At 47.4% G+C, this 12,487-nt stretch overlaps 1 protein-coding gene across 2 annotated transcripts in view; it reads right to left on the bottom strand.

Annotated features, from left to right (window-relative positions):
- Cacna1d (calcium voltage-gated channel subunit alpha1 D) overlaps window positions 1-12,487 on the bottom strand; it is a 357,002-nt gene that overhangs the window by 8,270 nt on the left and 336,245 nt on the right. For both annotated transcript variants that reach the window (XM_008851829.2, XM_008851828.2), the window contains 2 exons: window positions 1,733-1,846; window positions 678-1,045 (listed from right to left, as the gene is read on the bottom strand). In XM_008851829.2, coding sequence (XP_008850051.1) covers window positions 678-1,045; window positions 1,733-1,846 — 482 coding nt within the window. The remainder of the gene's footprint in view (window positions 1-677; window positions 1,046-1,732; window positions 1,847-12,487) is intronic.

Genomic DNA, 12,487 nt, shown 5'->3' with positions numbered 1-12,487 from the left:
GGGAGGGAGGGAGGGAGGGAGGGAGGGAGAAGACAAGAGTTAAACATTTCCAGCAGTAGAGAAAGCACAGATACCAGCCTGCCTTCTGGAGTGGGGGTGGGCAAACGGCAGCCTGCTGGCCAAGTGTGGGCTGCTACCTATTTTCATATGGCCCACGAGCTAGGACTAGATTTTACCTTGATAAAGGACTAAGAAAAAACCAAATGCTGACAACGCTTTCATTTGTAAATATACAGAGTACAGGCTCTGTACACAGCTTTATGAGAACGCAGCCACACCAGTTCACTTAACTATGGTCTCTGGCTGTTTTCACTGCCATAGCAGAGTTGAGTAGTTGCAAGAGAGACCAAATGATCCTCAAAACCTAAAATATTGGCTCCCTGGCCCTTTATAGAGGCCGTTAACCAACCCCTAACCCAAAGTATGTTGGGGAAGGTAGATTTTGCGGCTGCTGCTCTTTGAAGCAACACCCCATATAGCAGGATGGTGGATGGTGTTATGTGTTAGGCCCCTCACATGGCCAGTATGTGGACAGGCTACGAGGTCAGTGGCACCCAGGTTCAAATGCAGATGTCTTTTGGAAATGTCCACGTGCAAAGCACAGGGTGGGAGACTCGCCTTGCTCCTCAGAACGGATGTGACAGGGGCAGACGCTTCATTACCATTTTCAAGGTTACCTTTTAATACTGGACCTTCTTTGAGGCTCCCGGTCATGCTTGTAGGAGGAGTGATGCCCATTTTCAGAAACATGCTCAAGGTTCCCAATGCTGGGCCGCTTTCCATGGGCAGCTTTGGACATATTAGCATTATTGAGATTGGCATTTGTTGAGGTGGGAACTTGCTTTCCTATGGAATTATGGTTATGATGGTTATGACACACCGAATTTCCTGCTGGAGGAAACAGCGGTTTCTCAGTATCACTTGCAGGTGGAATTGAAGGCCTTTGGACATGCAGGGGACGGTGGGTGGTATTGGTCTGCTGAAGGGAATCTCTCCTATCACTATTAACATGATTGACATGGTTTCCAAGCAGGGCACCATTTCTCTGCAAAATAATGGGAGACAACACCAGGTAATTTAACAAGTATTTGATGCAGGCTAGCTATGTTAGGTCATTTTTTTTTTCTACATGAAACACAAATTCTAGGTAATCTCCAGAGGATCCCTGTGAAACAATCTGAGTGTCTCAGTGGTCACGTGAACTTTTCATGTGGCAGTTGGCCCACCTGAAATGAGGAAGGTTACCAAGACCTGAGCTGGTGAGCAAGTTCCCTGCTGCCCCTTGAATATGTTCTTCTGGTCGCTCCAAGATGAGGTGACTTAAGCCCAGCTGGGTTGGTGGGTAGGCCCCAGGGTGGGATACTCGGCATTTTCTCTGGGCTGGGAGGCTGAGAGGTGGCTGACAGATCAAAGAACCAGGCTAGGGCAGAAGGAAGGCAGCGTGGACAGCTGATAGAGAGACCCCAGTTATTCCTATACTCTGGTCAGTTAGCTATGGCCAACCTCTTGAGAAGCTGACAGCTGGGGATGGAAGGAAGCTCAGGCCTCACCCAGAAAAGGTGCTGGTCATTGAAGAGGTCTCAGGATTGGGAGGGCAGAATGTGCAAGCCCCTCTAGACCCTGCCACTAATTAGCGTTCTCCACACTCCTCTGTGGATCAGAACCACCCCAATGAGAGTCCTGCCCCACTATCTCCGAGTGGCCAATAAGTAGCTAGGTATGGATTAATTACTTTGAATACATCTTCTTCTTCTGGCTTTGATTCTTCTGGCTCATCATCTTGTAAGTCACAGGATATAGCACGGCGGATTTCTGGCCCAATGTCATGCAGAGTCCTTAATCCTGCCTAGATCAATGAAAATGGCAGAGCAGGTTAGACAAAATGGGCTGTGGTCCATCCTGATTCAGCAGTTGAGGGGAAGCCTTCTCCAAAGGCCCATCCAAGGAACTGCTGGACTAGCTGACTAACCTAGGATGTGCAGGGTATGGTCGGGAGGTCACGATGGTACTAGGTTGGGCTGCTTAAGCCCTACAACCAAGTAACTTCTTCTGCAAATACCCCACATGCAGGCATACTACCTGGCTACCTGTACTACGGACTACCATGGCCAAGAGATGAACAGGCCCCTCACCAAATGAACAGGCCCCTTACCACTGCTTTCTGAGGAACACCTCCCCAGCCTTGAGCAGGGTAGGGAGCATCACCTGGCTGCTCTAAAAGGGAGGTGACAAGGACTGGCCTATGTGCAGGGAAGCAAGCAGCCATCAGGGCCACTGACTCACTACAAGGCATGGAACAGGTGAGTGACATTACACACTGTAGTCACCAGCACACTCAAGACCACAAGGAAACAGACTGACAGGCACACAGGCTTGGGCTGCTGTGCAGAGACCACCACGGCATTGGGGTGCCCTTGGCTGGTAGCCCATGGCTGGTAGCCCACGTAGGCTGAGGACTCAGCAGAAGAGGGGTCAGGATTCTGAAGCCCACACAAACTGAGAAGGTCTTCCTATAGGAAGTACAAGACCTATGGGTGACAACTCCAGGCCTTCTCGGAAGTTCTACATTTTCCCACAGGCCCTCAGGACTGGCCTTCCTCAGCCCATGGAATCTCTCAGGACAGGCCTGGAGGAGGCCTCTCCATTGTCCACAGCTGTGTAGGGGAGATGTTCCGAAGCACAGATGGACTGTAGATAGGAGAAGGTGAAGTCACAGTTCTGAGAAAAATGAGTTCTCATCATCAATTTGAAGAGCGTCAAGATGCTAACTTAAGACCGATGGGGTTTCATCCTTCTCCACAAAGATGTGTGTTCAAAGGCTATATTTTCCCTCTGCTCCTAGGTCTACTTCTAGTATTCAGGTAGCAATATCAGACACACACAGCTCAGCAGCCCCTAAAAGCTAGAAGAGCATCTAAGACACCGGCTGGGCAAGCTTCCCTCGACAGCTTGTGCTTAGACCTCAGGGCAATTTGAAGAGGAGGGCTGGCTAAGTCCCTGGAATGAGACCACTTTCCTGCCTTTCCTCTTCAAAGCGCTACAGGAGTGGGTAGCTGTGGGAAGGACGTAGAAAAAGAGTGGTACCCTTGCCTACCACACTCATGTGATGAGATAGATGTCTGGGGAAACGAAGAGGGGCCGGGGAGAAAGGGAAGCAAGGAGAGGGCAGGGAAGAGGGACCAAGCAGGGCTGGAGTCCCCCAGTGTGGGGATGTTCGAAACTGGTCTTCTACAGACACCAGTGGTGGCAATGGTTCATTCAGAATATAAAATTGCACAGGAATTTCCAAAGGGGTGCTTCATGACAGCCTTTTTTTTTTTATAAGAGCACCTAGCTCCAGAGATGATTCTGTGATGCTCAGTGTGGTGATGTGTGTCTTTAATCCCAACCCTCAGGAGGCAGAGGCAGGTGGATCTCTGTGAGATGGAGGCCAGCCAGGTCCACATAGTGACTTCCAGGTGGGCTGGGACTAGGGAGACCCTATCAAAAACAAAACAAAATCAAAACAGATGATTCAGTGAAAAATAGCAGACTGGGCTCACTTGATCTGAACTGTTCTGTTCTTAGAGACCAGTGGGTTCTTCTGTTTCATGAATTGTAGGAGCAATATATGTGTCAGGAATCAGATTTAAAGGTCCTGCTTTAGTTTCTGGGGGCAGGGAAGAAACACATTTATAAAAACATGTTCTCAACTTAACTGAAATGAAGTTTAAGCACAGCTTCTTGAATTTATTACATATCACAAAACATGATAATGAATTTTTTTTTTCTAGCATACAAATCAACCTAGAGCAGGGGAAAGACAGGCAAGTCCCAAGGTCTCAGAGTAGTTTTTGGTATGGTCACAGAAACTGCTTCATGCCCTCCTGCTCCTCTGATCACAGGCACCAATGCATGCGCGCACACACACACACACACACACACACACACACACACAGAGATTCCAAAATCCAGCCCATCTGGATCTGAAGCAGAAGCCCGCCCCCGTCTACACCACAGAAATACCATGAAGGTAACTCCAGTGTAGTGTTGATAGACGCTTTCCCAGCACAGTTGCAGGCATGTGAAGACATGCCGTACCCACTCATTTCAGAGCTTTCTAGATTATCCAGAGACAGTAAGATTAGCAAAGGTCCCCTTGTCTGATTTTGGAAGAATGGTCTGTTACAAATATGAGATTCAAATCAGGAGTGACAGGAATTGAAACACCTGCTGCCTCATCCACAAAATAACCATGGTTTAGAACTCACTATGCTCAACATCCCCCCAAGTAAACAGTGCATTCATTCATCTTTCAAGGCATCAGGGCCAGAGACACTCCTGAGTTTAAACAACCGTCTTGCTGTCATTTAACTCATCGGACTAGGTCTGATTAAAAGAAATAGAAAACTATTTATTTGAATAATTTTTAACATCATCCTCTGTTGATGAATTGACATTTCACTGAAATACACATATAACATAATTGCATATGAAAACAAAAGCTATCTCCAGCACATCTTCAGTGTTACACAAGATTAGGAATCAGTCGACAAGAGAGGGCAGCAAACAGACATAGGGTGGAATTGTTTGCAACACAAATCATGGAGAGGGTTGAGATGCGGCCAAAGGTGCCACTTCCCAAAACAAATAATGACAACATGTTAGAGAGACACCAGAGGAGAGAAGGCATCACTCTTTCTAGGTGTGAAAGTAGAGGGTTAGATCGTGTTTCTAGTTTGCCAAAGCACACCTGGTAAGAGTCAGACTGACTTCGCTCTTCCAAATGTGACCTGGGGGCAGGGGACCAACACACAGGTTCCCAACTAGAATTGAAATGAAGCTTAAGCACAGCACCCTGAATTTATTACATATCACAAAACATGAGAATGAAAATCAAGCTGAAAGGCAGCATGGGCTACTCCAAAGTTCCATAGGCACAAATTCAAGTTCCAAAAGTACAGACAGCTATCTTAAACCCTTGGAAAAATTAGTCATCCACAACTCTGAAAAGAACATTGTTTTTGTTTTTGTTTTTTTCTTTAAATAAACACTTTACAATCAGTAAAATTATCTAGCCTTTCATATTCCATGTCTGTATCTACCTCTATCAGCAAAAATATTATTTTAATTTGAAATGTGGTCATTAGCACTTAAACCAACACAAAGCCATAAAAATCATTCCATTAACATCACAGTAGAGTTATGGTTTTGAATAAACACAGAACTGCTATAAAATATAAATGTTATTGACTTGCTTTAAGATGTCCAATCTTACAAAATATTAAACAAAATCAAGCCTAGTTTCTGGTTGATTTTAAAATGCCAGATGTTATCATAAATATTTTTTTAAAAAAGAAATGGCGCTTTGCCTGTAGACTGCTGCTTTAAGTTTTAGACACCATTTAATTTGGAATTTTATAGATATTTACTCAGTAATTAAATCACCCACAAATAAATTCTTTCTAGACATTTCTGAAGCAACAGTATACAACGATGACGCTCGGACGCCAAACAGGAGCACGCAGGTACCTTCCCCTTGCTTTCTGCTGTACACTTTTGGGGTTGTCTTTTTATCTGGATGTATTTCAAAAGCTCTTGCTGTCTGTTTTCCCTAGACAGGCTCTGTGCAGACACACCAGCCACCTGCCAGCTCACAGCTCCACGGCATGCACACACAAACGCCCAGAACCCACCCCAGACCTACACTGTAGCAGTGAAGAAGTGAGAGGCAAGTCTCCAGGCGGCACTGGGCGAGGCCCTTCATCTTCAGAGTTCGGGTGCCGGAACAGCAGGCTCCTGCCAAAGAGCTCAGCCCTGGTACAGCCTGCTCAACCCAGGCATGCCCCATTCAGCCAAAGCTGGTCCTGTACCTCACTAGGACATGTTCTGGTTAATTCTTTGGCAGGATTTGGCCCACACTCTGATAGAGAGGGCAATTTTAGACTAGCTCTATTAGAAAACAGGGCTGGAGGTTAAATTCTGATCGAATAAACCTGCTCATCTACAATCTGTCCTCCCCCTCCTCCCCACACATGGGCACACCCCTAATTTTGTAATTGCTTTCCTCCAGGGAAAATGTTGCGTGGCCTTTGCGTCCATTGTGAACAATCCTTGTGGCAGATATAAAGGCTTAGAATCATGGCATGACACCCCATTACTCATCCAGAGATCCAGTCTTCCTTGAAAAGTCCATGGCAACATCCCACCTCTGAGTTACAGAGGGGCTGCACTGGCCTATAAAAATGTTTACCGTCACCACTCTGAAAGCTAAAGGAAATATTTAAATGCTTTGCCTAAGTAATCTATGACTCTCCCTGCCAAAGACCCGAGATTGTTTTCTGCCCCACCTTGTTTTTCCTGTGGTACTGGAGACTGAACCCAGGGCCTCCTGCATGTTAGGCAAGCACCACTGAGCCACACTCCCAGCCCCTCTACCTTGATTCTTGGTTAAAGTATTAACACTAGTTTCAGAGAAATTCTTGTTAGTTTCCTAAAAATGAGGAGAGCATTAGAGCAAATTTAGGATCAGCAAAAGCTACAGATTATCATTTCCTTTGACTGCATCCTGCTCCTGTCACTGTGAGCCCACGGACTGAGGAAGGGCAAGCCATTAGGATGCCCATTTGGTTAAATTATATGCTTAGACTAGTCAAAGGCCAACAAGGGCACTTGATCCCTAGGCTTGTTCTCATGATCTTATGCTTGATCCCCTTCCACCGTCACCACTGTACGTCACTCCATCTATAGGGAGATGGTGGTGACAGTCTCGATTATATACTTGCTCAACGTTATCCTCCTGACTAACTTAAGCAGACTCTTAATTCACTGCCACAGGCCCCAGGTTTACATACACCCTTAGTCTTACTTGTACCACTCAGAAGTAAGGGATTTTGAACATTTCCAACACCCATCAATTCCTACCACCACTTCCAGATGAGCATAGATACTGAGGCTTGGCTACTCCACATGAACCTCAGCCTGAACTTAGCTGGACATGTGGGCCACAGGCAGCCATGGGGCTGAGTGGACAGAGGAGGAGCAAAAGTGTTCTAATTAGAAGCCGTGCCCTTATGCAGGAGCCTTTTAAGCACAGACAGTCATAACAAGGCTCCAGTATCCTTTGCCTTTAAAGGGAACTTTGGGTCATCTCCCTCGAGCAGTGTTTCTCAAGGTGTGGTTCAGGGACCTCATGGCATCCTGAGACTCCTTCAGGGGCCCATGAGGTCACTGTGATTTGCATAATACTGGATGTCCTTGGCCTAGTATACTCTCATCTTCTCATGAGGGTACAGTGAGGTTTCCGAGGGCTGAGTGACCTGGTGATGTCACCCTGGCATTTTTGTGCTTGCATATGCTTGTGTTTATAAAACTTCTCAGCTTTAATTTCTAAGACAGTAAATATTGATATACAAGGGTCCTTGATAAATTTTGGGAATAGGAAAGGGTTCTAAGATGAAAATGTTTGAGAACTTCTAACCAATCCCTCCTCCCAACAGGTAGCACTGCCTTGACCTTAAGTGTCAGCTTTCTACCCGACATTGGATTCCTGATTTTCTGACGTTTCTCCGCGTCTGTCCATCACATGGTTTCTCTAAGCTAGAAGCCACCTCCTCTCAAGCGATGTGATCAGAGGTGTGCGCCACCATGCCTGGCTGCCTTCGGTACTTTACCGTGGGGTATGTTCTTCCCATTATCCCAAACAGCCAACTCTCTCAGGCCTAAGACGTGCCAAGGAGAGTAAATTCACCCAGGTGCACACCTACCTTGGTACTGTAAGTTTTATTTGCCAAGCTCCTTCCTGTAGATGACTGAGCAGCGATACTGAGGGCTACTGTGTGCATATTTGTAAATAACACACTATCATAATTAAGAATCTTTACTGCCATATAATCTGCCTTAATTTCTTTTTTCATTAAGTGTATCCTTTCAAAGACTTTGGGACATAACTCCTCTCGGTGTCGAACAAGCTCCCTCCTCCGGAAAGTGCATACAAGGCCGTGCCAACAATCCTTTGGTCTAATTTTCAGCTGTGTCATATCATGACATTTGGTTCTATCTGAGAAGAGCCTGCTTCCCATCTTACCTTTGCTTTCCTGTGATTGATGCTGCTCTGTGTCACCTCTTTGATCTAGGAGCTTACAAATTTAACACCATGGGTTCGGGCACTGGGTACCAGGTTTGTTATATGTGTGTTTGAAGATTCTAAATGTGAGACCTGACTAGTCTCTTACATATTCCTCTCTGCTGGAAGCTTTATTCTTCTGCCAGGGCTCACAGAAAAATGGCAGAAGCTTCTGCAACCTGAATATAACCCAAGTGTCAGGGAGCCTGTTCCCTTGTGTGTGGAAGTTGGAGGCAGTCTCTGCACTGTTGGCTGTCTTTCCTAAAGTAGCCTTGGCCACTGACCAGGCAACTCTGTTCCTCAGCAACACAACCTGGCCCAAGGGGGGCAAGATTCTCAGGGTTCCTTTAAACCAGGTCCTGGGTATTATCAGGTTTGTCATTTTCCTGCTCTGTGGTTTTGGAGGTATTCAGGAAAAAGCCTATAGCCCTACCCACATGTGGATCTAGAAACAGTTGCAGGCATTGGTTCTTAGAGATGGACGTGGTGTGGATTTGAGGGAGGGTTGAGTATATGGTGCCCTTAACATCAGGGTTGGTCACAAGAGCTGCTTGACAAAAGGGAGCTATTTTGCAGCTGTGCCTGCAGGGTTGACCAGCTTCCCTTTCAGGAGAATACATCAATGCTCAGCAGATTCTGATACTGTGGCCCACTCTAGGAACAGCCCAGTTAGAGCAGAAGCAGTCCCAGAGGCCTCTACTGGCCAACCATTACACCTGTGGTTGCTGAAGCACAGAAGTGAGGGAGTAGGGCCAGGCTGTTGGCTACCTGTGGAGGTGTTAAGAGGCAGCAGCTGTGAGTACACCATTGATGTCAGACACAAGTGGGCTCTGACATCTCCTGATGGGCCTGGCATACCAGAGTGTGTGGCCTGGCTTTCATCCATTCCCACCCCCCACCCACAGGGGCCTGCAGACTCTGCCTTGAGAATCAATGAAACCCACACATAGCTCCCAGCCCCATTGTGGGCTGTGCAAGAGTCTCAGCTGTGCCTGTCTCCATTGTGAGGTCAGGAGGTCCATCATGATCCAGGAAGGTCAAGTCACATGGCATGGGGAGCCCCTGTGGCCAAGGGCAAGTGTCACAGGCACTCAAGATGTCATTAAGACGGAAGGTCCTGCTGAGCTGGCTTGGGATAGGCCTGAAGAAAGCATGCTGCCCACTGGGGACCCTATTCGCCTCAGTCTGGCCTTCAGGGCAGCTGAAAGTGCCAAGATGCTTGGAGAGGAGCATCCCTTTCTGCCAGGAATAGGGTGGCTCAGAGTCTGCGGCTCCTCTCCTCCTCACCTTTCCACCTCGTTCTCCACCCCACCCCCTCACACAATGTGTGCTCTTGCACCACTCAGACTGCATGCTCCTGGATAAGCAAGAGGGGCCCAACAGATCATAAGCCCTCCTTCCTCTGCCTGGTTCAGACATTTCCGTTCATTTTAGATTCTTCCCCATCACCTTTGCATTTTAAATTCTGACCCTCCTTGGCCACTTTAGGCCATCTTGGACTCAACATTAGAGGTATAGACTTGACCCCTTCTAAGAACCAGCTAAGAATTAGGGAGTGATGCCCTCATCCACCAACTTTTTGGGCCCAAACTGTTGTTCTTACTATGTGAAAATATTACCTGACAGATTACCTGTTTTCATTTTTATGTGTTACCTAATATCCTTCTCAATGGGTAACTACAGTACAGAACAGAAATGAGATCAAACAAAACCAAGAATTTCTTAAAGTTCTGGTAGTAAACAGGCATATGATGTTATTATTGTAGTCTTAATAATAAGCAATTATACGTTCAAAGTGCTTTACAATCACTTAGCTATTCCTCACAACAGCCCTGTGAGGTAGGTCGACATTATTACCCCCATTTTACAGATGGGGAAACTGAGGCACAGAGAGGTTAAGTGTCTTGCCCAAGGTCACGCAGCAAGTGAATACTGGAGCTGGGACTAGAACCCAGGTTCCCTGACTCCCGGTGTCCTTGAACCTAGACCATACTGCTTCCAAAGAGGCATCCCGAACTGGCTCTGAGCGTGAGTTAAAGACGGACAATGTTAGATGAAGTTTGGGTGTGGTGGCATTTCCCGCAGACACGTTAAGATGGAACCTGAGGTGTTGCCTGGTTGGTTTGGCATGCGGGTGTATGTGTTAGTCTCAATGGGTGGGTCTGAGCTTCCTGGCCTGTCCACTTATCAGTGCATTCTGGACTGGGTCACTGCAGCAAGCAGGGTGGGGCGGTCAGGAGGTCATGACGTACTGGCATAGAAAAGGAACTCTGTCAGCTCAGTGCCAATCGGCCTGCCAGTCTTTGGGAGTTCGGGCAAACTAGGGATGCAGGGCTTTGGAACAGAGTCAGCTGCCCACCTTAGGCAGGTCTGCTCAATCTTTTTATTACAATTTTTTTTTTTTACTGGCCAGCACCAGTAAGTTGTGTTCATTTCATTTCTCCATGGGGCGGCTGTGTGCTCTCTCTCTCTCTCTCTCTCTCTCTCTCTCTCTCTCTCTCTTTCTTTCCCTTTCTCTGAGTCTCTGGCTTGGAAGGGAAAACTGTCAAAACTTGTACGCTCCCTTTCCTGAAAGGGAGCCACCATGAGCAGTGTCCACAACAGGCAGCCATGGCTCCGCAGATGGGCCACAGCCCGGCTTCTGCCTTCCAGAGGAGTGCCTTGCTTGGAAGGGGTCTCCCCGGGACTTTGGGATTGCTCTTGCCTGTATTTCTCCTGAAATGCTGCGTCAGTAGAAATAAGCCCGAGTGTGAGTTTGCCCTCTCAAGGCCTTAGCCACAAGCGCCTTCGGACTAACCAGCTTGGTGCCGTAGCTCAGGCAGGGAACTCTAAAGCATCCGTTCAAGCATCTGAAACAAACGAATCAGCCAGTGAAATCTCATCTGTTAGCATCTGTTCTCCTCTTACATTAAAAAAGGAAAACATGTAAAAAGAGCCTTGTGTGGCTTTAGCGGAAATCACACTTAAAAAAAGAATCTCACTGCTTTCTGGATTAAAGTGATGAGATAACAGGACCCTGCACAGGTCAAATCTCTGGGAGGATCCTGTTTCCCTCTGTCTTTGTGCACCAAGCCACTCGGAGGAAGCCTCTGGAAGGCACAGGGGGATGAGAGTTATTGGCTCCTTCCATACCCCCCACATCTCCCAATCATCCCCACCTGTGGCCAGGGCACAGGCTTTAAAGTTACTCAGCTTGACCTCCTAATCCTGCAGAGCTAGACACAATGGGCTCCTCCTTAAACTCAACTTTCAAACAGGTCAAAGACTAGCCACCTGGGGCTTCCCTGTGGTTCGGATGGGTGGCCGCTCATATAGGATGCATGGGTAACAGTCTCCTCGGATTCCACCCGAATAAAAGAAAGGCTTGAATGTTAAAAGAAAGAGAAATGAACAGAACTTTTCCCAATTTGGGGTTTTCGTCTTTCCTCATCAGTGAGACACTAGGCTCATTAGTGCCTGTGGTAGGCACAGAAGTCCTCATGTAGAGGTATGATGGGACAGCCCAGGTACACTGCTACCTCAGGGGAAGGGACTAAGAATTTCCATGGCTGCATGGCTGTGTTCCTTTATTTCTTTGCTCCTTGTGAAAACTTGCAGGTCACTCAGATGTAGCAACAATGGATGAAGAGCAAATGCTGAGTCAAACTAAAGGGAATATGTATGATATGTCAGAGATGAGTGAGCAGAAAACAGTAGGGCTGGATGCAGCTTCTCTCTGGCTCCCCCTGCAGAAGGGCTGGAGAGAAGTTTAGTTTTAATGATGGAGATGAGGGGATGGGTGGGTGGATGGATTGAAAGTGCACACTCATTCAGACCACAGAGGCCAGAGGACAGGGATGCCAAGCTCCTTCCCACGTGGAGGCAGGAGCATCTCCAGCCATTCCCCACTACAGTCAGTCTGGTCTGAACACAGAAAGATCAGGTTGAGCCCATACGGTTCAATCCGAAGTGTCTCTGTGTGCCCTTGAGAGCCATGCCATGGAATGGGGGTGCAGAGCATGGGAGCCGGTTCTGAGAGCTGTTCAGACAGACCGCACTCTGTGCAGGCCAGCACGCACAAGCCTGGCTCTTCACTTTTGCTCACACAGCGATGCCACACTCCACTTCCCACTACACCCAGCCTGTGAGCTGAGCCCTGCAGCACCCTGTTGTCAGGAGAAGCACGTGGCTCCCTTCTCACCTTGCCCACCCTCAGTGGCTGTCTCAAGGATGTGTGTCTTCTCCTAGTCATGCGGTCAGTACCTTCCTCCCATGACTGACCCCGTTTCCCTAATTGCTCCATCACCACATAATATTTCATCATGCAGAGAAGGAGGCCTTCTTTGGGCACTAATTAAATATGGAGTAACAAATCACATTTAAAGCCGTTTCTGTAGCAGAGGA

The sequence above is a fragment of the Nannospalax galili genome, unplaced genomic scaffold (genome assembly GCF_000622305.1).
Source record: "Nannospalax galili isolate Female #2095 unplaced genomic scaffold, S.galili_v1.0 scaffold485, whole genome shotgun sequence".
Taxonomy (NCBI): Eukaryota; Metazoa; Chordata; class Mammalia; order Rodentia; family Spalacidae; genus Nannospalax; species Nannospalax galili.
This window is presented reverse-complemented; position numbering and strand designations above follow the sequence as displayed.